The sequence below is a fragment of the Nerophis lumbriciformis genome, linkage group LG24, assembly GCF_033978685.3.
Source record: "Nerophis lumbriciformis linkage group LG24, RoL_Nlum_v2.1, whole genome shotgun sequence".
NCBI lineage: Eukaryota > Metazoa > Chordata > Actinopteri > Syngnathiformes > Syngnathidae > Nerophis > Nerophis lumbriciformis.
This window is the reverse complement of record NC_084571.2, coordinates 3,827,537-3,855,365: the sequence shown is the minus strand read 5'-3', so window position 1 is coordinate 3,855,365 and position 27,829 is coordinate 3,827,537. Positions and strand designations below refer to the sequence as shown.

Below are 27,829 nucleotides of genomic sequence, written 5' to 3'. Positions count from 1 at the left end.
GATCCTGTGCCTCTCCTGTCTTCCTCCAGACTCTGGGACCTCGATTTCCAAAGGAAATGCAAAATTTGCATGGTTGGGTGATGGTTTGGGGTGCCATGTCATCTGCTGGAGTCGGTCCACTCTGTTTCCTGAGATCCAGGGTCAACGCAGCCGTCTACCAGCAAGTTTTAGAGCACTTCATGCTTCCTGCTGCTGACCTGCTCTATGGAGATGGAGATTTCAAGTTCCAACAGGACTTGGCGCCTGCACACAGCGCAAAATCTACCCGTGCCTTGTTTACGGACCATGGTATTTCTGTTCTAAATTGGCCCGCCAACTCCCCTGACCTTAGCCCCATAGAAAATCTGTGGGGTATTGTGAAAAGGAAGATGCAGAATGCCAGACCCAAAAACGCAGAAGAGTTGAAGGCCACTATCAGAGCAACCTGGGCTCTCATAACACCTGAGCAGTGCCAGAAACTCATCGACTCCATGCCACGCCGCATTAACGCAGTAATTGAGGCAAAAGGAGCTCCAACCAAGTATTGAGTATTGTACATGCTCATATTTTTCATTTTCATACTTTTCAGTTGGCCAACATTTCTAAAAATCCCTTTTTTGTATTAGCCTTAAGTAATATTCTAATTTTGAGACACACGGAATTTTGGATTTTCATTTGTTGCCACTTCAAATCATCAAAATTAAATGAAATAAACATTTGAATGCATCAGTCTGTGTGCAATGAATACATATAATGTACAAGTTACACCTTTTGAATGCAATTACTGAAATAAATCAAGTTTTTCAAAATATTCTAATTTACTGGCTTTTACCTGTACATTTATTCTAATTGAACAGAGTTTGCCATGTAAATAGTTTCTTTTGCGAGGTAAGCAAGCATACATACACGTGGGAAACGAGGTATGTCGCACCCTCAGTAACAGTGAATTAATCAATGCATCTTGCCTGGCAAAACTTTGCACCGTTTCTGCATGTGTCACCAATAATACAAACCAAACTAATAAATATTGCAGTAAAAAGCAGTATTAGTTCAGTAGTCAAGTTAAATCTATGAAAAAATTGTTTTATTCAGGTTTTGGAGGTTAAAGTGTTTTATATGTTGTTATATTGTGCTCCAATCAATTTTTCAGCATCAAAATTGTTCAAGTAAGTCAAAAAATGTTTATTGCTTAAATAAGGGTTTCATTTTGTTTCAGGCAAATTGATGCCCTTTAAGTCTTTGCTGTTACAGACAAAAAAACAAAGTTAAAAAGGAAAGTGTTATGCAGAGGTGTACTTGGAACAATTTTAGAGACAAATGATAGTATTTTATCGGAGTGGCGGAGGGCGCGAAATGTTTTCTTCCGGGGAGGAGGGGGACATTATTATTCACACGATGAATAATAAAGTATGTCTAAGTTTGATATTGCGCTTTAAATTATAGTTTGGTATCACGCTATGAAAAAAATGATATCACGGTTTGATATCACGCTACAAAATCACACTACGAAGTCAGGCAACAGAAAATGATTGAAAAAAACCCACTATGGAAAAAAAATATCGCACAATTTGATATCAGACTACAAAATCACAGTTTGATATCACGCAACAACATCACAGACTGGTAACATGCGATTGAAAAAAAAAATCATGGTTTGGTATCACACTGTAGAGAAAATGTATATCAGGCAATGGAAAAAAGTACGTTGAGGTTTGATGTCACACTTAAAATGACAGTTTTGTAACATGCTATGAAAAAAAGTTATCATGGCTTGGCATCACGCTATGGGAAAAAAGTTGTATAACAGTTTGGTATTACACTATGTAAAAAAAAATTTTACGGTTTGATATCAAACTACAAAATCACAATATTGAAAGAATTTGTAAAAAAAAAAATTACAAGCCACAAAATCACACTATATAAACATTTTTTTTTAAAACTATACACACACATGCGCACGCGCACGTGCACACACACACACACACACACACACACACACACACACACACACACACATATTTATATATATATATATATTACAGTTTGATATCGGGTATATATATATATATTACAGTTTGATATCACGCTATGGGAAAAAGAAATTATATAAAGGTTTGGTGTCACGCGATGCTACTATGCTTTGGAAAAAAATATGTTATCACTGTTTCATATCACAACGAATTCTGGCTACGGTGTAACACTATGAAATTACACCATGAAAATACAGTTTTATATCATGCTATGGTAATAATAAAATCACACTATAGAATATTTATTATTATTATTATTTTTTTTTTCAATTATCTCACCCTACAACATTTGGCTACAATATCACTATTGAAAAAATTACATCACTGTTTGATATCATGCTCCAAAATCATGCTATGAGAAAAAAAATACATCACGGTTTTGTATCACGCTACGAAATCTGACTACAAAATCACACAATGGGGGGAAAAAATATAACGCTTTGATATCAAAAAGTGGGACAAGAAGTAACTGGCTGGAGGTCTCATGATGTCAGAGTCGATTACTTTTATTACGTAAGCTCATTTAGTCAAGACAGCGTTTGTGTGCTCTCATACAAGCAGAAGTCATTGAATAGACTGAACACAGCCATGTATCACCGACAAGATGCATTTCCTGCTTCGAAAAGCACTTTAAATCCCAACCCTATATGGACAAACACCATATATTTGCCAAGCATCATGTCAAGACTTTATATTTACCTTGGACCGCTGGACTGGCTTGTCCTCAGTGCTTCTGGTGTCCTGAGGAAACATTTCAAAATAGTTTTAAACTGCTCCAACGAACAAAAGACGTGTTCTCACAGGCCTCCGATTACCTTATACTTCTCAAATAGTGGGGCGGGGGTGCATGAGAGGCAGGCATGTCAGAATAAAGATGCACATCCCAGTGAACCGTTTGCATGTTTTGAGAATCACATGCATGACAGAAGATAATTGATGCCTTAACCCGAGTACTACCGCCTCATAACCCCACACCCCGCCTGCCTCCATCTGCCTCTTTGCACCCATGGGAGAGGATCTAACACCTTCTGGCTGCTAGTGTGAGTCGAACAGCGGGACGTTTGGCCTCGACATGACACGGCCGCGGACGTCACAGCACGAGCGTCCACGGGTTGCATCGCAGGAAATATGCAAGGGCCGACCTCAGATGAACTGCATCGAAAGTACACCGAAGAGCTCGACCGATTATCGGCGCCGATATTTGGCATATATCGGGCATACTTTATTTTTTTCAAGGACAACAGAACTACATCAGCAGATACAATATACACACACATATGTACCAGTGTTTAGTATTAAAATAATAGTTAGGTACATAGTAATAACCACTGCTCAAGCCAGAAAAGTTACATACTTTTTTGCTGGAGCTCAATTAAAAAAAAATATATATATAATAATTCCATCCATCCATCCATCCATCCATCTTCTTCCGCTTATCCGAGGTCGGGTCGCGGGGGCAGCAGCCTAAGCAGGGAAGCCCAGACTTCCCTCTCCCCAGCCACTTCGTCCAGTTCTTCCCGGGGGATCCCGAGGCGTTCCCAGGCCAGCCGGGAGACATAGTCTTCCCAACGTGTCCTGGGTCTTCCTCGTGGCCTCCTACCGGTCGGACATGCCCTAAACACCTCCTTAGGGAGGCGCTCGGGTGGCATCCTGACCAGATGCCCGAACCACCTCATCTGGCTCCTCTCGATGTGGAGGAGCAGCGGCTTTACTTTGAGCTCCCCCCGGATGGCAGAGCTTCTCACCCTATCTCTAAGGGAGAGCCCCGCCACCCGGCGGAGGAAACCCATTTCGGCCGCTTGTACCCGTGATCTTGTCCTTTCGGTCATAACCCAAAGCTCATGACCATAGGTGAGGATGGGAACGTAGATCGACCGGTAAATTGAGAGCTTTGCCTTCCGGCTCAGCTCCTTCTTCACCACAACGGATCGATACAGCGTCCGTATTACTGAAGACGCCGCACCGATCCGCCTGTCGATCTCACCATCCACTCTTCCCTCACTCGTGAACAAGACTCCGAGGTACTTGAACTCCTCCACTTGGGGCAAGATCTCCTCCACAACCCGGAGATGGCACTCCACCCTTTTCCGGGCGAGAACCATGGACTCGGACTTGGAGGTGCTGATTCTCATCCCAGTCGCTTCACACTCGGCTGCGAACCGAACCAGTGAGAGCTGAAGATCCTGGCCAGATGAAGCCATCAGGACCAAATCATCTGCAAAAAGCAGAGACCTAATCCTGCAGCCACCAAACCGGATCCCCTCAACGCCTTGACTGCGCCTAGAAATTCTGTCCATAAAAGTTATGAACAGAATCGGTGACAAAGGGCAGCCTTGGCGGAGTCCAACCCTCACCGGAAACGTGTCCGACTTACTGCCGGCAATGCGAACCAAGCTCTGACACTGATCATACAGGGAGCGGACCGCCACAATCAGACAGTCCGAAACCCCATACTCTCTGAGCACTCCCCACAGGACTTCCCGAGGGACACGGTCGAATGCCTTCTCCAAGTCCACAAAGCACATGTAGACTGGTTGGGCAAACTCCCATGCACCCTCAAGGACCCTGCCGAGAGTATAGAGCTGGTCCACAGTTCCACGACCAGGACGAAAACCACACTGTTCCTCCTGAATCCGAGGTTCGACTATCCGGCGTAAACCTCCTCTCCAGTACACCTGAATAGACCTTACCGGGAAGGCTGAAGAGTGTGATCCCACGATAGTTAGAACACACCCTCCGGTTCCCCTTTTTAAAGAGAGGAACCACCACCCCGGTCTGCCAATCCAGAGGTACTGCCCCCGATGTCCACGCGATGCTGCAGAGTCTTGTCAACCAAGACAGCCCTACAGCATCCAGAGCCTTAAGGAACTATAATTAAACAATAAATATTACGGTCATTGTCAGTAATTCTCGCCAAATATGCTTTGATATCTGAATTCTTCTCCGGTCTGCTCTAACCTCTCCCCCCTTTCAATCTTTCCTTGCTGGTTGCCTACAGTACATCTCCTTTTCTTACCCTGTCAAAACTTTACATTTTTGCCAGGAAATCCAGTTTTTGTCCTTCTTTCATGGCGTTGACCAGTCCTGTTTTGTTTCTTTTTGCTACTGCAGCGATAGAGTCACTCGACAAGCCTCCAACCGCAACACTCGGAACGTGGGCTCACTAAAAAGGAGCACGGCGAGTTTCAAGTTCAATGATTTAATCAAACAAGGCGACAGAGATGGACGGACATGAAAAGATAGCCCTGTCAAAAATCCAAACTTTGTGTGAATATCTTGACAAATAGATGTATCATACAAGTAAAGAAAAGCAGGCAGCAGCTCACACATTCTCATACTTTCTGTAACACTCAGGGAGAAATGATGTCAGCCAGCTTGAAAAATGTCTCAACTATAAGCTATGTGAAGGAGCCCACAGTTGTTTTTATTTTAATATGTTAGCCCCTGCAACCTCATAAGGGATAAGCGGTAGAAAATGGATAGATGGAATATTTCAGGGTTCCTTACAAGGAAACCTTACAATTTATTAAATCCATAAACTACTATAACATTATATAAAATTGCTTGGATCAGGAAAGGGGAAATTAAATGATAGATTTATATCGCCACACACACACACACACACACACACACACACACACACACACACACACACACACACACACACACACACACACACACACACACACACACACACACACACACACACACACACACACACACACACACACACACACACACACACACTTTTTGGTTGAAAAAAAAGAATACAAATTTACAAGGAAAGGTTCATTGCAAGGCAAGCGTGCCCATAGACATATTCGTAGACACTACATTGGCTGCTGGGGCGTAGGAAATTCAGCAGCCATCTTGAAAGGGGCATTGACTCGTATTTCAGCAGCAGAAACAACGAGGAAAAAAACAATTCGAAATCATTGTTCTGCATATTCAAATCGGAAAACAGGTCACGGGGAATTACTTTTCACAAGTAAAAGTGAACAATACAATTGGTTGTATTTTGTGAATCGAAGATTGTACTGTATTTATGCCCACCTGCGAAATTGTTGCCAGCTAGCCATGAACTAAGCTGAAAATCTGTTTAGTGTTTAGAAAGTTATGATGGATTAAATGACACTTCTGTATTATTAGGTCCATCAGTGCTAAATATTATAAACTTATCACTTTCCTAGCATTCAAGAAAGCGGTTATTCATCCTCTGCTCAAAAGACCTAACCTTGATCCTGACCTCATGGTAAACTACCGACCGGTGTCCCACCTTCCCTTTATTTCGAAAATCCTCGAAAAAATTGTCGTACAGCAGCTAAATGAACACTTAGTGTCTAACAATCTCTGTGAACCTTTTCAATCCGGTTTCAGGGCAAATCACTCTACGGAGACAGCCCTCGCAAAAATGACTAATGATCTACTGCTAACGATGGATTCTGATGCGTCATCTATGTTGCTGCTTCTTGATCTTAGCGCTGCTTTCGATACCGTCGATCATAATATTTTATTAGAGCGTATCAAAACACGTATTGGTATGTCAGACTTAGCTTTGTCGTGGTTTAACTCTTATCTTACTGACAGGATGCAATGCGTCTCCCATAATAATGTGACCTCGGACTATGTTAAGGTAACGTGCGGAGTTCCTCAGGGTTCGGTTCTTGGCCCTGCACTCTTTAGTATTTACATGCTGCCGCTAGGCGACATCATACGCAAATACGGTGTTAGCTTTCATTGTTATGCTGATGACACCCAACTCTACATGCCCCTAAAGCTGACCAACACGCCAGATTGTAGTCAGCTGGAGGCGTGTCTTAATGAAATTAAACAATGGATGTCCGCTAACTTCTTGCAACTCAACGCCAAGAAAACGGAAATGCTGATTATTGGTCCTGCTAAACACCGACATTTATTTAATAATACCACCTTAACATTTGACATTCACATCGACGTCCCACTGGGGTGAGTTTTTCCTTGCCCGTATGTGGGCTTTGTACCGAGGATGTCGTTGTGGCTTGTGCAGCCCTTTGAGACACTTGTGATTTAGGGCTATATAAATAAAGATTGATTGATTGATTGATTGATTGACTTCATTACGCCTGTCAGCAGGTGGAGATGTTGCCCCTTTCAAGATGGCTGCCCCATGCCTCGTCAGCGTCAATGGGCAGTAGCGGTCAATGCGGTGTCTATGTCTATGTCATCGCACGTGTCCAGCAAAACAGGAAGTGATCACTGAGCAATGGGAGGGACACACCAACAGCCAATCAGGTAACAGTATCAACTATCAAGTTTGGTCGCGCCATCTTGTTGTCCATCCATCCATCCATTTCTACCGCTTGTCCCGTTCGGGGTCGCGGGGGGTGCTGGAGCCTATCTCAGCTGCATTCGGGCGGAAGGCACCCTGGACAAGTCGCCACCTCATCGCAGGGCCAACACAGATAGACATAACATTCACACTCACATTCACACACTAGGGCCAATTTAGTGTCGCCACTTACTGTTGATTTTCTGCATCAAGTGAGAAGAGAAACTACAAAATCTTCATCTATCAACTAAATAACAGAAACTTGTTGTGTTGGTTTTAACGCAGACGGTGCGGCAACATCCTGACACTTCCAAAGTTTCCGTCAAAGAAGTAGCTTTCCAAACTACGCTGTGTAGTGTGCAATAGCTCATCGTATGGACAGTGTATGGCCAACTCGGTTTCAAAATTGGCCTCAAATTGGCGCCGTGCAGTCACGTGAGGAGCAATAGGAGATCCTCTAGCCCAGTGGTTCTTAACCTGGGTTTGATCCAATCCTAGGGGTTCGGTGAGTCGGGCTGAGGGGTTCGGCGGAGGTCAAGACACACCCGACTCATCGTGTAAATAAAAGCTTTTCTCTATCGGCGTAGTACAGATACGGCAACAGCAGAAGTCACACTGATTTGCAGGTGTGTAATTTGTTGTGAGTTTATGCACTGTGTTGGTTTTGTTCTTTGAACAAGGTGATGTTCATACACGGTTCATTTTGTGCACCAGTAAAAAAACATGGTAACACTTTAGTATGGGGAACATATTCACCTTATTGCTTATTAACATGCAAATTAGTAACATATTGGCTCTTAACTAGTCATTATTAGGTACTTATTAATGCTTTATTCGGCATGGCCTTATTATAACCCTAACCCTCTAACCCTGGCCCTAACCCTCTAACCCTAACCCTAACCAAATAACTCTAAATTAATCACTCTAACCCTAACCCTAACCAAATAACTCTAAATTAATCAATCAATGTTTATTTATATAGCCCTAAATCACAAGTGTCTCAAAGGGCTGCACAAGCCACAACGACATCCTCGGTACAAAGCCCACATAAGGGCAAGGAAAAACTCACCCCAGTGGGACATCGATGTGAATGACTATGAGAAACCTTGGAGAGGACCGCATATGTGGGTAACCCCCCCCCTCTAGGGGAGACCGAAAGCAATGGATGTCGAGTGGGTCTGACATAATATTGTGAGAGTCCAGTCCATAGTGGATCCAACATAATAGTAAGAGTCCAGTCCATAGTGGGGCCAGCAGGACACCATCCCGAGCGGAGACGGGTCAGCAGCGCAGAGATGTTCCCAGCCGATGCACAGGCGAGCGGTCCACCCCGGGTCCCGACTCTGGACAGCCAGCACTTCATCCATGGCCACCGGACCTGTGCCCCCCCCCCCTCCACAAGGAAAAGGGGAGCAGAGGAGAAAAGAAAAGAAACGGCAGATCAACTGGTCTAACAGGGGGGCTATTTAAAGGCTAGAGTATACAAATGAGTTTTAAGATGGGACTTAAATGCTTCTACTGAGGTAGCATCTCTAATTGTTACCGGGAGGGCATTCCAGAGTACTGGAGCCCGAATAGAAAACGCTCTATAGCCCGCAGACTTTTTTTGGGCTCTGGGAATCGCTAATAAGCCGGAGTTCTTTGAACGCAGATTTCTTGCCGGGACATATGGTACAATGCAATCGACAAGATAGGACGGAGCTAGACCGTGTAGTATTTTATACGTAAGTAGTAAAACCTTAAAGTCACATCTTAAGTGCACAGGAAGCCAGTGCAGGTGAGCCAGTATAGGCGTAATATGATCAAACTTTCTTGTTCTTGTCAAAAGTCTAGCAGCCGCATTTTGTACCAATTGTAGTCTTTTAATGCTAGACATAGGGAGACCCGAAAATAATACGTTACAGTAGTCGAGACGAGACGTAACGAACGCATGAATAATGATCTCAGCGTCGCTAGTGGATAAAATAGAACGAATTTTAGCGATATTACGGCGATGAAAGAAGGCCGTTTTAGTAACACTCTTAATGTGTGATTCAAAGGAGAGAGTTGGGTCGAAAATAATACCCATATTCTTTACTGATTCGCCTTGTGTAATTGTTTGGTTGTCAAATGTTAAGGTGGTATTATTAAATAAATGTCGGTGTTTAGCAGGACCGATAATCAGCATTTCCGTTTTCTTGGTGTTGAGTTGCAAGAAGTTAGCGGACATCCATTGTTTAATTTCATTAAGACACGCCTCCAGCTGACTACAATCCGGCTTCAAAAAATTAAGTCTTTGTTACTTAGAATATGTTCCCCTAGTGTCCAAAAAACTCTAAATTAAGTCTTTGTTACTTAGAATATGTTCCCCATACTAAAGTGTTACCAAAAACATATAACTTTGTCTTGAACTTGAAAAAAAACAACATTTTATTTTTCACTAAAGAAGGGTTCGGTGAATGCGCATATGAAACTGGTGGGGTTCGGTACCTCCAACAAGGTTAAGAACCACTGATATAGCCATTCTCTCGCTGATTGGTCAAAATCCCCTCATGTGACTATAGGGCGCCATATTGAGAGGCCAACCTTGAAACCGAATTGGCCATACTCTCCACACACGACTCTGCAAGAGCGTATACACTGCCATCTAGTATCTCAAAACTGCAACTACCTTCAAATCTACTATACAGAAGCTAAAAATTAGCGCTGCGGAGAGCGACAAAACGGTCGACAAAACTGAAAAACCGACTGTAGTCAGACAAGTGTGGTCCGCAAATTATGCAAGGCGCTCGCCCCCACTAAGAGCAGGAATGGAACAAACCTATTTTACCACCTTAGCTGGGTTCATCCTACCAGCCAGGGTAACAGAAACCTGCTCTACTGATAAATAGCACCCTTGGTAAATTGGAAAATTGCCAGATTAAAATATCAATAATATAAAAAAAACTTACCGTATTTTTCGGACCATAGGGCGCATCGGGTTAAAAGGCGCACTGCGGATGAGCGTCTATTCAGGTCTTTTTTCATACAAAAGGCGCACCGGATTAAAGGGCGCATTAAAGTGGTCATATTATGATTTTTTTTCTAAATTTAAAACGCTATCTTGTGGTCTACATAACATGTATTGGTGGTTCTTTGGTGAACGTGTTGCATAGATTATGTTTTACAGACCATCTTCAAGTAGCTTTCTGAGTGTCTCTTCAGGATGCGCAGTTTTGTGGGCGGTCATACCTACGTGGCTCACCTTCGACAGCATCTTTTCTCCGTCATCTTTGTTGTAGCGGTGTAGCGTGCAAGGACGGGAGTGGAAGAAGTGTCAAAAGATGGAGCCAACTGTTTAAATGACATTCAGACTTTACTCAAATCAATAACGGAGCAGCATCTCCTCATCCGTGGCTCAATAATGCAACACCAACGCCGGAAATGTGTCCTTTGAAAAAACGTCCGACCGGAACCCTCTAATAACTAAAGTTCCGTGGGTGAATTATGTAAACCCACTACAGTTTTTAGCGCTTTGATAGCTGGTCTACTGACAGATATAAGTAAGAACTTTATGCTACTTTATATTAGAAATGGCAACAGCGGAAGATGAATGCCACATAAGAAGGTAGAGAAAAAAAAGAAGCTTATGACTACGGTGTCTGCACGGACTACCATTGCGGACGCGTGCATATTTTCAGGACTTATGCAGATCCCAAATACACATCAGCAGGTACCAGAAAGTAAGAAAAGTTGGTTTTGCATAACATTGCAAAACAGAACGCCAGGTAATAGGTCTGCTAATAGGTGCTATTTTGTGGTCCTTATACACACACCATAATAATACTCGTATGTTTAATGCACCGCCAATCCATCAAGCGTAGCGGCTTCATAGCTTACCGAAGTTGTACTAAAAACATTGACAGATTTTGAGCGCCGTGTGTAATGTTCTATATTCTCAATGGAAAATGTATGTTTTGGTGTTGCTTACTGCCATCATATTGCAGTCTACACGTATCTCCTATGTATGACTGCCACACTTATTACACCATGTACAAAATAAAATTGCTTTGAGGTCAGTAAGCATAACCAGAATTATGCCGTACATTAGGTGCACCGGGTTATAAGGCGTACTGTCAATTTTTGAGGAAATGAATGGATTTTAAGTGCGCCTTATACTCCGAAAAATACGGTATATTGTGATCGAGATTTTAGTTATTGTTATGTAGAAAAATCCCATATTTTTAAAAATGTTCTCAAGAAATTTCCCATATTTTAAAATGCAAATGTCGATGCTCCTCTTAGGCACACGAAATAAAGGTGTTTGCGAAATCCCCTGCTATTTTTTGCTGCTAAATTAAAAACATTAGCGCAGCATAAAACATTATGTACCTACTGGTTTGACGTGTACTAAAAAAATATATATATATAACAAAATAATAAAACTGACATACTATGCATGTTTAAATAACCTTTACTGGAAATGAATAATGCTTATTGGCTTCCTTGTAACGGCCCTGAAAAGCATATCGGTCGATCTCTAGTACACTGCATTCATTTAAATATGATCATGCGCATTCGATTGTGCAGGTGTGTCTAAGGAAGTGTCCATTGAGTGCCTAAGTCGAAGAAAAGCCTGCGTCACGTGATATGACCTCGAGCCAGACGAGGTTAAGTGGTCACGATCCTGCCGGTGGGCAAGAAGCCAGGCCTCAGCAGCAAAGAGCAAGCAGTAACATCCTTTGTAGGTAGAACTCATTGCCATAATTGCATTCAGGCAGCACTTTCACGCCGACCAACGCGTGCCAAAGAAGAAGCGCCTCTATTCAGACCAGGGGAATTCTGCTAAAATGTTATGTAAAACAGTTTGGCCGCAGGAGGAGGAAAGGCTGCATGGCGTGCACGGCAAAAAGTTGCACGAAGGGAGGGAGCCGACGAGAGTAATGATGGACACCTGAGGCTCTGAGCGAAAACACATCACATGCAATTGCTGTTCAGAAATATGACATGTTGAGTATAAATAGCGACAGACATGCTCACTTCACCGGCTTGGAGAACCAGACGATTCGCTCTCCACCTTGTCATTTGCGTACTTTGCTACATCAACGTCATGATTTGAATAGGCATGAGTTAATTACTCCCTCACGGAATGTTGCCAATAGCAACGACACAATTTACTTATCTTCACAACACAATTACCATATTTCCTCACATAGTGGCGTTCGTTTACTCCACCGGGAAATGCAATTCAAATAATTATTACCGTATTTTCCGCACTATTAGCCGCACCTAAAAACCACAAATTTACTCAAAAGCTGACAGTGCGGCTTATAACCCAGTGCGCTTTATATATGGATTAATATTAAGATTCATTTTCATAAAGTTTCGGTCTCGCAACTACGGTAAACAGCCGCCATCTTTTTTCCCCGTAGAAGAGGAAGTGCTTCTTCTTCTACGCAAGCAACCGCCAAGGTAAGCACCCGCCCCCATAGAAGAGGAAGCGCTTCTTCTTCTACTGTAAGCAACCACCCGCCCCCGTAGAAGAAGAAGAAGCGCGCGGATATTACGTTTCATTTCCTTTGTGTGTTTACATCTGTAAAGACCACAAAATGGCTCCTACTAAGCGACAGGTTTCCGGTTCATGAAAAGACGCAATCTCTCCATCCGCACACGGACTACTATTTCACAGCAACTGCCTAAAGACTTTCAAGAAAAGCTGGCTACTTTCCGTGCATATAGTAAAAACAAGATAGCTGAAAAAAAGATCCGGCCAGAGAACATTATCAACATGGACGAGGTTCCACTGACTTTTGATATTCCTGTGAACCGCACTGTGGATACAACGGGAGCACGTACGGTGAATATTCGCACCACAGGGAATGAGAAGTCATCCTTCACTGTGGTTCTAGCTTGCCATGCTAATGGCCAGAAACTTCCACCCATGGTGATATTCAAAAGGAAGACCTTGCCAAAAGAGACCTTTCCAGCCGGCGTCATCATAAAAGCTAACTCGAAAGGATGGATGGATGAAGAAAAGATGAGCGAGTGGTTAAGGGAAGTTTACGCGAAGAGGCCGGGTGGCTTTTTTCACGCAGCTCCGTCCATGTTGATATACGACTCCATGCGCGCCCACATCACGCTGGTTTTTAATATATTATTAAAGTTTGACTGACCTATCTGACTGTTTTTTTGACATTCATTTAGCGCAGTTAGATGCGGCTTATAACACGGGGCGGCTTATAGGTGGACAAAGTTTTGAAATATGCCGTTCATTGAAGGCGCGGCTTATAACCCAGGGCGCCTTATGGTGCGGAAAATACGGTACTATATGTATTACAATAAAGAATATACAGTAACAGTCCTTGTTTGTTTTTGTTTTTTTTCTTCTTCTTAGTCTATTTGAAGTGTGGCTTTGATCATTTCCAGCTGATAACACATTTTACTGAGACACAGTTTTTCTGAATGCTAAGGAAATTTTACATTTAAATATTTGGTAACTTTCCTTCAAAAAATCAAATGAAAAAAAAAAATCAATTTTTACAAACTTTGACACGCAAGCAGTGTCCAAAATGTTTGCCTTTGATGCACACGGCTCATTTTTAAAAGCATTCTTTTAGTATCCCCGCAGCATGTTCGAGAGATAAAATTGAACAAAAAAAGGCACAACTTAAAAAGACAAAAAGCTGATATGCTGACACTAATAATTATAAATAATCAAGAATAAATAGTATTTTTTGTAAAGGGGGTCATTAAATCATTTCCCCCCCGACATTTAAAACACTTCCTTGTGGTCTACATAACATGTAATGGTGGTTCATTGGTCAAAATGTCGCATAAATTATGTTTTACAGACAATCTTCAAGTCGCATTCTGACCGTCGCTTCAGAATGCGCCATTTTGTCGGCAGTCTTATTTACGTGCCTCCACTTCAACATCGTCTTCTCTCCGTCATCTTTGTTGTAGTTTGTAGCGCTTCCGTAGCGAGTTTACTGACGGATCTAAGTTTGAACTACACACTGCTTTGTATTAGAAATGGCAACAATGGAGGATGCATGTGCATGTATGAGCCAGTCTGCCCCACTACAAAAGGATGGCGAACAAGAAGGAGCTTATTGACTAAAGCGTCAGACTGCAATGGCGGACTCGTGCAAAGCACTTTGGGTACATTTCTACCATATATGGATAATCTGGTGACGTCACCAGTGGGAAAACGTCACAAATGTAACAAATTCCCAATGGCTTGTTTGGAGGAAGTATGAAGGAAGATTGTTTTATAAATATTTCCGCAATGCTTCCGTGGTACACAAAAACAAGTATCAATAGTATCACTATATTGCACAATAGGTCCCCTTTAAACCAATACAATACACAAAACTTCCTTTTACCTGCTTCTTTAACAGGGGTGGCCTCTTCAAAGGCTTTTAAAACACTGTTGTAGCAATGCTGGCGTTTCAGGTGGCTGATAAGGTTTAATGTGTTGAAGGAATGTATGCAGAAGATTTGCAAAATGTCTTCCTCTGGAAAAAAAAGAAGAAGTTCCACACGATCGACGCCATGTTTAGAAAGAGCTCAGGGAAAATTTACGACATGCCGTTTACAGCATAGGGAGAAAAGGAGCGCTCGATTTTTCCACCCTAACCCACCTACTGCACAGCATGGGTAATCTTGCCTAATACGAGTGTATTTTTTTAATTCAGTTATTGGAGTTATTTTTTTAATGTTATCGGGTTTATCGGTATGACTAGGGGCGGGTACTGAATACGGTACTTTTTTGGCAGCGACCACAGTCCGCTGGTCCTATTCACGTAAACTCCAGTGGAGCCATGTTTTGGTACCTGGGTTGCACGTGACGTAACGCCCGGTTCGCACTTTGGCGATCACTCCTGCAGCACTGAGCGAGGACTCCGCCAAACTACTTCTAGGTGACGTCATTTTTAATGCCGACAAAGCAAATGACCCCAAAAAACACTCCAACGTAAGTTAAGTAAGGCTCCAGTTTTTTTAAATTCACTAGCTTAATGCTAATATACATTGCCTTTGCGATTGACTAGGATTAGCGATTTTACATGGCAATTGTAAAAAACCTCCTAATTTATTATTGAAAACTACAACCAAGATGTACGTTAAAAACAGCTGGTGTGTAATAAATACAATACTTACAGTATTAACACTTTTTAGGGCTCAACAAAAAACAAAACAACACACCATAAATTATACACACTACTGCCATCTGACGTTTTGGACTTTCAAAATGTCATTGCAACTTAGTGTCATGTTTGCAAATGAGAGTCAGAAATGTGAATATATAACAAAATATAACAACTGAACAGCAGTTATAATTAGAGATGTCCGATAATGGCTTTTTTGCCGATATCCGATATTGTCCAACTCTTAATTACTGATTCCGATATCAACCGATACCGATATATACAGATGTGGAATTAACACATTATTATGACTAATTTTGTTGTGATGCCCCGCTGGATGAATAAAACAATTTAACTTTACCATGAATTGATTAACGTGGACCCCGACTTAAACAAGTTGAAAAACTTATTCGGGTGTTACCATTTAGTGGTCAATTGTACGGAATATGTACTGTACTGTGCAATCTACTAATACAGGTTTTCAATCAATCAATCAATCAAAAACAAGGTTTTCCAAAATAAGAGAACAACTTCAACTCAAGTTATGGAAAAAAGTGCCAACATGGCACTGCCATATTTATTATTGAAGTCACAAAGTGCATTATTTTTTTTAACATGCCTCAAAACAGCAGCTTGGAATTTGGGACATGCTCTCCCTGAGATAATCCTAATACCCACTACAAGTATGGGAAATACTATACTTTGACTTTCACAAAGTGCATTATTATTATTTTTTTTTAAGCATGCCACAAAACAACAGCCACAAAAACAATGTAGGCACACAGCTTCAGTCCAGAGTATACTAGAGCATACTTGCCAACCTTGAGACCTCCGAATTCGGGAGATGGGGGCGAAGGGTGGGCGGGGTTTGGTGGTAGCGGGGGGTGTATATTGTAGCGTCCCAGAAGAGTTACTGCTGCAAGGGGTTCTGGGTATTTGTTCTGTTGTGTTTATGTTGTGTTACGGTGCGGATGTTCTCCCGAAATGTGTTTGTCATTCTTGTTTGGTGTGGGTTCACAGTGTGGCGCATATTTGTAACAGTGTTAAAGTTGTTTATACGGCCACCCTCAGTGTGACCTGTATGGCTGTTGACCAAATATGCATTGCATTCACTTATGTGTGTGTAAAAGCCGCATATATTATGTGACTGGGCCGGCACGCTATTTATATGGAGGAAAACCGGACGTGACAACAGGTTGTAGAGGACGCTAAAGGCAGTGCCTTTAAGGCATGACCCCAATATTGTTGTCCGGGTGGAAATCGGGAGAAATTCGGGAGAATTGTTTCCCCGGGAGATTTTCGGGAGGGGCACTGAAATTCGGGAGTCTCCCGGGAAAATCGGGAGGTTGAAACCGATACCGATAATTTCCGATATTACATTTTAAAGCATTTATCGGCTGATAATATCGGCAGGCCGATAATATCGGACATCTCTAGTTATAATCAGCACATTTTTGTAAATCATATTTCATTACCAAAAACAATAGTAAACAAAAAAGTACTGAAAATCGGTACCATCGAATACCGATATTGGTTTAAATGTGACACAAATTCTCATATTGGCTAAATTGTCTGATGTTTATCGTGTACTATAGCAAAAACATTAAGCTACAAACATATGTACACTAATTAAATAAATACTTTGCACTGATTGCAGTGGCCTCACGCATCCTTTGATTTTTCAATTGACCGCCCTCAGTGGAAAAGTTTGGTTAGCCCTGCATTAGACTGATGACAACGATCTAAAGAGAAAATCCATAAAATCAATTTAAAACATGTCCATCTTTAATTCACATGTGTCCACTAATGCAGCACTCAGCAGTTGGAGAGTTGTTATTTGAGAAGAGGATGACAAAGAGACAAGTTAGTTATCAGTGCAGGATACAAGGCTTCCTGTCCTCCAAACATTCCATCAATGAGCTGCTATAGAAGCCTTTTAGGAGGCACGTGTTACCAGGAAGGCTGGCGGCGCACGCAACCATTCAAACATAGATCTACACGACTCAAAGATGTGTTGCAACAAGTCAAGTTGCCATGTTGGAAGGCAGGCGTGCGTTTAAGTAACAACCTGCCAGAGACTTCACATGCCTCCTTCTGTTGCCTTATATGTACATGACATGGCTGCGAGCGTCTCAAACGCGGCAGGCAGGAAGTCGTTATGACTCGTCTTCCTCCTTCTCGCAGAGTCCCCAGAGGGAAGACACAGGCCGCTACAGTCCTCGCTCATCCAATAAATTAGGGCCGTTTTGACGACGACAGAGACGTTTGCGTCCAAGAGCCACAAATAAGCCAGTGGCGCTCAACGGAAAAGACGAGGACGGCCTGGGAGAGCGAGAGGGAAGTGAATACAAATAAAGCAGGTTTTTGTCTCACCCCCGGTACTATGTCTCAGCGAGACAAAGACCACTTTCATAGGAGGTGAAGTCGTCCCGCAGCACCACACTGGGCGCTCACTTCTACTTTAGCTTCAACTGCAACTCACACTGGCAGGTGCTTGCTATAAGACCGCCACCAACTTCTTCCCCCAATCTTTCTTTTACGTCTCAAGCAAAGTCCACAATATAACCCCTTTAGAACTAAAAACACATGACATTCAAGTAGAAATGCATGTTGTAAGCCAGGGGTGTCCAAAGTGCGGCCCACAGCTTGTTTTTATATTGGCTCGCGACTAAGGCTGCAGCTAACGATTATTTTTCTATCGATTAATCTGTAGATTATTTTTTTCGATTAATCGGTTAATCTATAGATTATTTTTTCGATTAATCTATAGATTATTTTTCCTTTTACCGATTATTTTTTTTATTTAAAATGAAGATGAAAAAATAAATGTTGGCCAGTTTTTTCAAAAGGAATGACTTTTATATACAAAAAAAAAAGTATGGCCACTCAGTCAACATTGACAACAACATGACAAAATATTCTGTAACAATGTAAACATTTAAAACTTTTAACATTTAACAAAATTAAAAGTAGCTTATTTGCTTTTTAATGTGCAAATATAAAAGTAAACATCCAGTGCAAATCTTAATATTCTGCAATAGTATAAGCATTTCTAAAGTAAAAGTATTGCTTATTTTGCTTTAAAATGTGCAAAAATAAAGATAAACATCCAATACAAAAAAGTGCAAAACGAAATATTCTGTAACAGTGTAAACATTTCAACAAAAGTAAAAGTATTGCTTATTTTGCTTAATAACACAACAATGATAGTATGATTAAAGTGAAAGTTAATTGTTGGTTTGTACATAGTATATGTAACTGTTAATGTTGTAAAAGGTATTTGCACAACTAATTAACGTTAGCGTTAAAGAGGAGCGCGTCTTTGGAAACACTGAACAGGCATGCCAAACGCGCCTCTCAGAGCGAAACAGTGTTTTAGTTTATGAATTTACAACGCAGATACAAATGACACATTCATGATTTTGTGTAATGATGACAATGTATACTCACGCGGACGATTGACTAGTTGATGGTGATGGCAAGAACGCTGTCGGGTGTTTTCTTTTCAAATGTTCCTTCATAGCCGTTGTGCTGCTATGATAGGCCATTTCCGCTCGACACAGTGTGCATACAACAACTGTCAAGTGTTTTGCTTTTTTCGCTGTGCTTATCCCACACTTGAAGGGATGTACCAATGCTGAATGTGGCTTCTGGATTTCACTCAAAAGACCAGACCGTAGTTACTTTTTCCTTTTATTTTCCTTTAGTTTGCAACAGTTTTTCCAACCAAGAAACAGCTTCTTTTTTCTTCTTAAGTCTTTTTAGCAGTCTTTAGCAGTGTTAATAGACTTTAGTTTCTTTAGCTGTCATTAGCTGTCTTTAGTAGCCTTTAGTAGCCTTTAGCTTCTTTAGTAGGTGAAAAACCTTTAAGGACAAAACACCACAAGATTAACATGCTGTAAAAAATCAATCAATTATCAATCCCATAATTTACAACTATTAATTAGCTATCAAACTCTTAACCATTAAACAAGTGCAAGAAAATGGACACATCTTTTCCCTTTAAGTTAAAACAGATTTTAAATAAATTGTCTCAACATAAATGCACCAAGAAACATATAAAATACATTTAACACCAGAAACACAATAGATAACTGCAACAGAAAACCCAATATGCAAATACATAAATACCTAACCAATTAACCACCTATTTAGATACATATTTAAAATCCATATTCAATATAAATATATTATTAATTTAGCAGTGAAACACTCAATCTTAAACGCTGTCTACTGGTAGAAAAATGCCCCTTTTTCTACGCCCTCACCAACACAGTTAAATCCAACACTTTAAATTGAGCGACTTCACCCTCCTGATGAAGCAAACTGCTCCAACATTTATCAAACTAAGCAAAGAATATCAACACTAAACAACAGTTACATAACACACTGTGTGTATTTAGCCTCCAGACTAAGCACGCTACATGCACACAACCCCCCCCCCCCCCCATCTCACCAGCGCAACAGGTGCGCCACACCCACGAAGAGAAATATTAAATCTTACATTCTTTTGGCACAACTCTGGGTTATCTGTAATGAACTAAACCTTTTTCCACTGTGCGCTGGCGTCTTTTGTACTCCTTGATTTGACACAGCGGTCTAATTACCGGGCTCGCGCACCAGCAGATGAGACAGGAGCGCGCCGCGTTATACCTGCGCGCGAACGTAAACTGATCGGCTCTGATTTTATAAGCCGACTGGCCGAAATAATGCCGAATTATATACATTTGTTTATTGAAATACTCCCACACTTTTGACGACTTTTGGCGTGCTTTTTTTCCCTCGCTCGCACCGCTCGCATCATCTGCTTTGCGCTCCGCCATGACGGCAGTGTGACGTAAATATGCGACGGGTCGAAGCATAAAAACGACGTCGACGTATTTACGTAACCGATGACGTCGACTACGTCGACGCGTCGTTTCAGCCTTACTCGCGACATTCTAAAAACAAGAAAAACATCCGGGATTTGAACATTACACACACAATTAGAATATGTACTTATGCGTGCGAATGATGCCAACAGAATGTGTCAAGTACAAAGTCATATGACCATGAAGCGTGTTTGGCTGCAAAATGGCCAAAACACTTAGCATGCTAATGTTAAATTGCTAGAATACCAACGTTAGCATTTAGGTTCAGTTTGCACATTTTAACGTTAGCATGCTAACAGTTAACGTGTGTCAAGCACCAAATTAAATGACTGGAGGTGTTTGGCTGTAAAAATAGCTAGCATGCTTATACTGACACATTGGTATTTCTTTAAGAGTGGATAACACCAGCCGAGGACGTTAAAATAATATCGCAACAGTGGATATTTTATCCATGAAAATATGGAGAAGCTGCTGACGGTGTGTTTGACGGAGAAGCAGCTGGAAGGAGATAGCGTAGAAGTCCACTCTCCAAGTTAAATGCTGTAGATTATTATTACATTACTTCATAAAACTACTGTAGTTATTTGTACTACATTTTATTGTATTCTTTTTATGCAATATTTATTGTCTTAAAGTTAAAAGACATGTTAAAATTGTGCTGTTTGGGGCGAGTCAAGCGTTGATTAAATACATTTTAATTTAATTCATATAACGTGTATGCAAGCTGCATCATCACCAGCTAAAATCCTATCCCGAGGTACCACTGTAGATGGAATTTCATGTGAACGCTAGGGCTGGGCGATATGGCCTTTTATTAATATCTCGATATTTTTAGGCCATGTCACGATACACGATATATATCTTGATATTTTGCCTTAGCCTTGAATGAACACTTGATGCATATAATCACAGCTGTATGATGATTCTATGTGTCTACATTAAAACATTCTTATTTATACTGCATTAACATATGCTCATTTTAAACTTTCAGAGGGAAATCACAACTAAGTCAATTTAGCAAAACTGTATTTACTAAACAGTTATTAAGCAGTGGCACAAACATTCATGTCATTTCTAAAACAGAAAGTGCAAGATTGTCATAGACATTTTAAAACAAGCTATTAGTGCACTTTTGTGCATGATGTCACTAAGATGACATATTAAAACACTAAATTAAAGTGCACGTTTTGTTCAGAACGCCACTACAATAGTTAAAAACAAATAAAGTGCACTTTTGTGCATGATGTCACACAAGATATTTCAAAAACTGTCAAATAAAAATGAGCTGCATAATAGGAAATCAAATAGTATATGTCCTTCGTTCTGTGGTAGGTTCCCGCGGACATTATCTACTTCTGTTGTTGATTTTTTTTCATACGGTGTTGATCTGGAAGTTGTTGCTTCGGCATTGTGTGGGTGTGGCACCGAACGGAGATGTTGACATGCAGTTTCAAGCACTCTCCATTCTCTAGCGGGTGACTTCTCAAATGATGCTACAAATTAGCAGTGCTGCTACTTTTTGTAGCAACGCTTTTGCCGCATAATTGTTCAACATATTTCCGCTTGAAGCCAAACCACCGCCAGACGATGAACCCCGTGCTGTTTTTCTTAGGAATTAATTCTTCTTCCATTTGTTACCAGATTCACACCTTCTTTCTCTCGTATTATCACTCGCAACGCACCGTTAGCATCACAGCTGTGACGTTGCACGCGTGACGTATGTAAGAAGGTGCGCTTTTTTATGTCTCTGTGAGAAGGAGACAAGAAAGAGGGAGAAACGCCTGTAGTGTAATGCCCGCAGCTAAAAGCAACTGTGTGAGAACATATACTGGAATATCACAATATAGTCATTTTCTATATCGCACAGAGACAAACCCGCGAAATATCGAGTATATCGATATATCGCTCAGCCCTAGTGAACGCACATCCATTTTGGAAATATGCGCAATTATCTTATTTGAAAAACAATATACTAGGCGTCAAAAACATTTAATTTAAGTCAAACTGGGGTCAAAGCGCATGTCATCACAACCAGCAGGTGCGGGAATAAAAAGTAAAAAAAAAAGAGACAAGAAAGCAACTGCAATAATAACAACAGCTACTAAAAATATGCAGGGTTTCCACTATACTTGTGGCGGCGGGGGCTTGGCTATGAAAATAAAGCTAACCTTGATTCAATTACCGTATTTTCCGCACCATTAGCCGCACCTAAAAACCACAAATTTACTCAAAAGCTGACAGTGCGGCTTTTAACCCGGTGCGCTTTATATATGGATAAATATTAAGATTCATTTTCATAAAGTTTCGTTCTCGCAACTTCGGTAAACAGCCGCCATCTTTTTTCCCGGTAGAACAGGAAGCGCTTCTTCTTCTACGCAAGCAACCGCCAAGGTAAGCACCCGCCCCCATAGAACAGGAAGCGCTTCTTCTTCTACTGTAAGCAACCACCCGCCCCCGGAAGAAGAAGAAGCGCGCGGTGCATGCTGGGATATGTGACGTTTCATTTCCATTTGTGTGTTTATGTAAAGACCCCAAAATGGCTCCTATTAAGTGTGTTGTCTGTCTAATTATAAATAATGCAGACGAGGCGTGTTAACTGAGTTCTCAACGTTTACTCACAGCGTGCTCATAACCACATTCTAACTGCCAGCATACAACAACGCTTCTCAGGGCTACCGCGCATGCTCGTAACTATCGTTGCATGCTGGGTAGTGTAGTTGTTATATTTGCTAGCTCATAACATCACATTAAGAGACACGCTTACGCGCTTAATTCAATACTCGCCGTCATTCCGGGTGGATTGACAAAAGACCTCCAGCCGCTAGATATTGGTGTCAACAGGGCATTCGAAGCTAGACTGCTAACTGCGTGGGAACAGTGGATGACAGAAGGCGAACACACCTTCACTAAGACAGGCAGACAGCGCCAGACGACGCCAACATCTGCCAGTGGATCGTAAATGCCTGGGCAGATATTTCGGTCACAACTGTGGTCCGAGCTTTCCGGAAGGCAGGATTCACAGAACTGCTGGACAACAGTGACACTGACTCCGATGACTTCGACGAGACGGAACCGGCCATTTTGGATCCCACATTTGCCCAACTTTTCAATTCGGACACCGAAGACGAAGAATTCGAGGGATTTACGAATGAAGAATAACTTCAGAAAGTGAGCGCTATGTTTATTTTGTGTGTTGTGACATTAACGTTCGAGCAACATTATGTTGCTATTGCTCTGCACTATTTTGAATTTTACTATGTTTGTGATTGCACATTTGCGTACATTTTGGGAGTGAACAGAGTTGTTAGAACGCTGGTTTTTAATATATTATTAAAGTTTGACTGACCTATCTGACTGTTTTTTTGACATTCCCTTTAGCGCAGCGTAGGCGCGGCTTATAGTCCGGGGCGGCTTATAGGTGGACAAAGTTTTGAAATATGCCATTCATTGAAGGTGCGGCTAATAACCCGGGGCGGCTTATAGTGCGGAAAATACGGTACATTAAGGAGCTTTCATCGATTCCATGCTAATGTGCCAAACCACTTGTGTTTCTGCTGTTTACAGCTCAAAGAAACTATTCAGAATGTTCCACAATTGTATTGAAGAACGTACTATGACACCAAACACTGTACAGTTGTCTTTTTGGTGCAGAGGCAGACATCTTTATTCTCCTGTTATAGTCCATTTTAATGGGACTAGGGCTAGGCGACATGGCTGAAAACTGTATTACGATACAAGTGTTTTAAATCGGTCGACATCAATTGATATTTTTATGACCCATCGAAAATAAGGAGCAGGAGAAAAATATGTTAAATGTAAACATTTTTATTTCAAATGTAACCTTCCTCTCTTAGCTATCAAGGCAGAGAAGGAAGGAATTTCAACAAGCATTGAAAATAATGTAAACAACATTCTAAAATCATAAGTTGATTGGCAACACTAAATTGGCCCTAGTGTGTGAATGTGAGTGTGAATGTTTTCTGTCTATCTGTTTGGCCCTGTGATGAGGTGGCGACTTGTCCAGGGTGTACCCAGCCTTCCGCCCGATTGTAGCTGAGATAGGCTCCAGCGCCTCCCGCGACTCCGAAGGGAATAAGTGGTAGAAAATGGATGGATGGATGGATACTGAATACTTAATAACCTCTTTAAATGAAGGTGCAAACATAAGGAATACATAAGAAATGCTGAATAAAGTGCAACAAAATAGTGAAAAGTGTGAAAATGTAAACAAAGAGCAAACTATTTTCTGCAGGTTTAGTGCCAGGAAGTTTCAGCTGTGCTCTAAAGGCTGAGCGCAGCTAAGGTGGTGTGGTATTAACTGTCTTAGTGGGGACGAGCGCCTTGCTTCATTTACAGACCCACATTGGTCTGACTACGGTCCATTTAAAAAACTGCCATAATGTCGAGGTGACTTTTGGTTTTATCCGCAATTTCTTCACGCTCCGCAGCACTTTTTTTACTTTCTTTTCTCACTTCATGCAAAGAGTCAACCGTGAGACAAGATAGCACACTTAAACATGATAGTTGATACGGTTACCTGATTGGCTGTTAGCGTGTCACTCCCACTGATCAGTGATCACTTCCTGCGTTCCTCGGCTACCAGAAAGTGATTGCCTTTGTTCATGCAACAGACCTTGCTTCGCATCTTTCCGACATAGAAGAAAAAAAATTATTGAACGTTTTATCAAACACATTTTTTATTGATAACGTGTATCACGATATACTGTATATTGATATAATTTTATTGCCTAACCCGGGGGGTCAGCAACCTGCGGCTCTTTAGCGCCGCCCTAGTGGCTCCCTGGAGCTTTTTAAAACATTTATGAAAATAACAAAAGGTGGGGGGAAAAATATATTTTTGCTTTAATAGGGCGTCTGTAGGATGACAACATGACACAAACCTCCCTAATTGTTAGAAATCCCACTGTTTATATCCAACATGGTTCTCTAAAGAAAGTATTTGGCGAGCATCGTTTTGTCCTACTAATTTTGGCGGTCCTTGAACTCACCGTAGTTTGTTTACATGTATAACTTTCTCCAACGATGCCACAGAAAGACATTTTATGCCACTCCTTGCCTCATTTTGTCCACCATTCTTTTTATGCTGTGTGTGAATATGCACAAAGGTGAACTTTGTTGATGTTATTGACTTGTGTGGAGTGCTTATCAAGCATATTTTGTCAGTGCATGACTGCAAGCTAATCGATGCTAACATGCTATTTAGGCTAGCTTTATGTATGTATTGCATCATTATGCCTCACTTGTAGGTATATTTGAGATCTTTTATTTTCCTATGTCCTTTGTGTTTTTAATTTATATCTGCATTTCTCATGACATTAAGTGTGGGGCTGCGCGATATATCGAATATACTCGATATATCGAATATACTCGATATATCGCGGGTTTGTCTCTGTGCGATGTAGAAAATGATTATATCGTGAGTACTCGAGTATACGTTCTCACGCAGTTGCTTTTAGCTGCGGGCATTACACTAAAGGCTTTTCTCACTCTCTCTTGTCTCTCCTTTTCACAGAGAGTTAAAACAAGCGCACCTTGTTACATACGTCACATACTGTCGCGCGTGCAACGTCATACGCTCTCGCCGAGCAGAGAGGTAGCGGCATGGTAAAGTTAGCTGTGGCAGGTGGTGCTAGCGGAGTGGTGCGAGTGTTAATACGAGAGAGAGAAGGTGCCAATCTGGTAACAAATGGAGGAAGAATTAATTCCCAAGAAAAACAGCACGGGTCCATCGTCTGGAGGTGGTTTGGCTTCAAGCGGGAAGATGTTGAACAGACAACCGTAATATGTCAAGTATGCGGCAAAAGCGTTGCTACAAAAAGTAGCAGCACTACTAATTTGTAGCATCATGACACCCGCTAGAGAATAAGGAGTGCTTGAAACTCTGCATGTCAACATCTCCGGCCGATGCCACACCCAACAAAATGCCCAAGCAACCAGCACTGACCCAATTCAGCCTGACGTCTTCCATTTCCAGATCAACACCGTATGAAAAAAAATTGTCAACAACAGAAGGAGATGATGTCCGCAGTAACCTACCACATAGCGAAGAACATACACAATTTGATTTCCTATTATGCAGCTAATTTTTATTTTACAGTTTTTGAAATATTTTGTGTGACATCATCCACAAAAGTGCACTTTATTTGTTTTAAAATATTGTAGTGGCGTTCTGTACAAAAAGTGCACTTTAATTTAGTGTTGTTTTGATATGACATCTTAGTGACATCATGCACAAAAGTGCACTATTAGCTTGTTTTAAAATGTCTCTGACAATCTTGCACTTTCTGTTTTGGAATTACATGAATGTTTGTGCCACTGCTTAATAACTTTTTAATAAATAAAGTTTTGGTAAATTGACTTAGTTGTGGGGCAGCACGGTGGAAGAAAGGTTAGTGCGTCTGCCTCACAATACGATGGTCCTGAGTAGTCCTGAGTTCAATCCCGGGCTCGGGATCTTTCTGTGTGAAGTTTGCATGTTCTCCCCGTGACTGCGTGGGTTCCCTCCGGGTACTCCGGCTTCCTCCCACCTCCAAAGACATGCACCTGGGGATAGGTTGATTGACAACACTAAATGGGCCCTAGTGTGTGAATGTGAGTGTGAATGTTGTCTGTCTATCTGTGTTGGCCCTGTGATGAGGTGGCGACTTGTCCAGGGTGTACACCACCTTCCGCCCGAATGCAGCTGAGATAGGCTCCAGCGCCCCCCGTGACCCCGAAGGGAATAAGCGGTAGCAAATGGATGGATGGACTTAGTTGTGATTTCCCTTTCTGCATGAAAGTTTAAAATTAGCATATATTAATGCAGTACGACACATAGAATCATCATACTGGTGTGATTATATGCATCAAGTGTTAATTCAAGGCAAAGGCAAAATATCGAGATATATATCGTGTATCGTGACATGCCCTAAAAATAGAGATATCAATAAAAGGCCATATCGCCCAGCCCAAATTATCTGTATGTAATATTGCCTGCATTTCTGATAATGGTTTGTGTGCCATGTTGTTCCAGACCACAGCAAACGTTACCCATCTTGCATGGATTGTTATACATCCATTTGAAGAATACAGCCTGCCGTTTCCTTTAACTTGGACACACACATCTATACCTTTGGCCATTCTAAACCAGTAATTTAGAAGAGTTATCTCACCCTCTGAGAAGCATGTGTTTAAATATTACATTTCAACATTTCTGTCAACAAAGATTTGTGTCAGCCTGCGACACAGTTATTTTGATAGTAGGGGAATATAAACACTTACGTCATGTGTTGTCTTAATTATATCACTTATAGAAGGCGTTTAATTTTTTACGCCTCCAGACAAATTTTTTTTTGTATTTTTGGTCCAATATGGCTCTTTCAACATTTTGGTTTGCCGACCCCTGGCCTAACCCAAGTTGGGGCCTATTGGGGAAATGACCCACAGATCCAGCACTTTGTATCACGTATTACCACCACCAACAGAACTGGAGTTGGAAAGCATGACCATTTATTATGGTTTTCCAAACAGGTAAGA

The 27,829-nt window shown here is 41.4% G+C and overlaps 1 protein-coding gene across 1 annotated transcript in view; it reads right to left on the bottom strand.

Moving 5' to 3' along the window:
* The window catches only part of limd2 (LIM domain containing 2), a 49,364-nt gene that overhangs the window by 7,881 nt on the left and 13,654 nt on the right, over nt 1–27,829 (bottom strand). Inside the window, exon 2 of the mRNA XM_061981335.1 lies at nt 2,709–2,750. Coding sequence (XP_061837319.1) covers nt 2,709–2,750 — 42 coding nt within the window. The remainder of the gene's footprint in view (nt 1–2,708; nt 2,751–27,829) is intronic.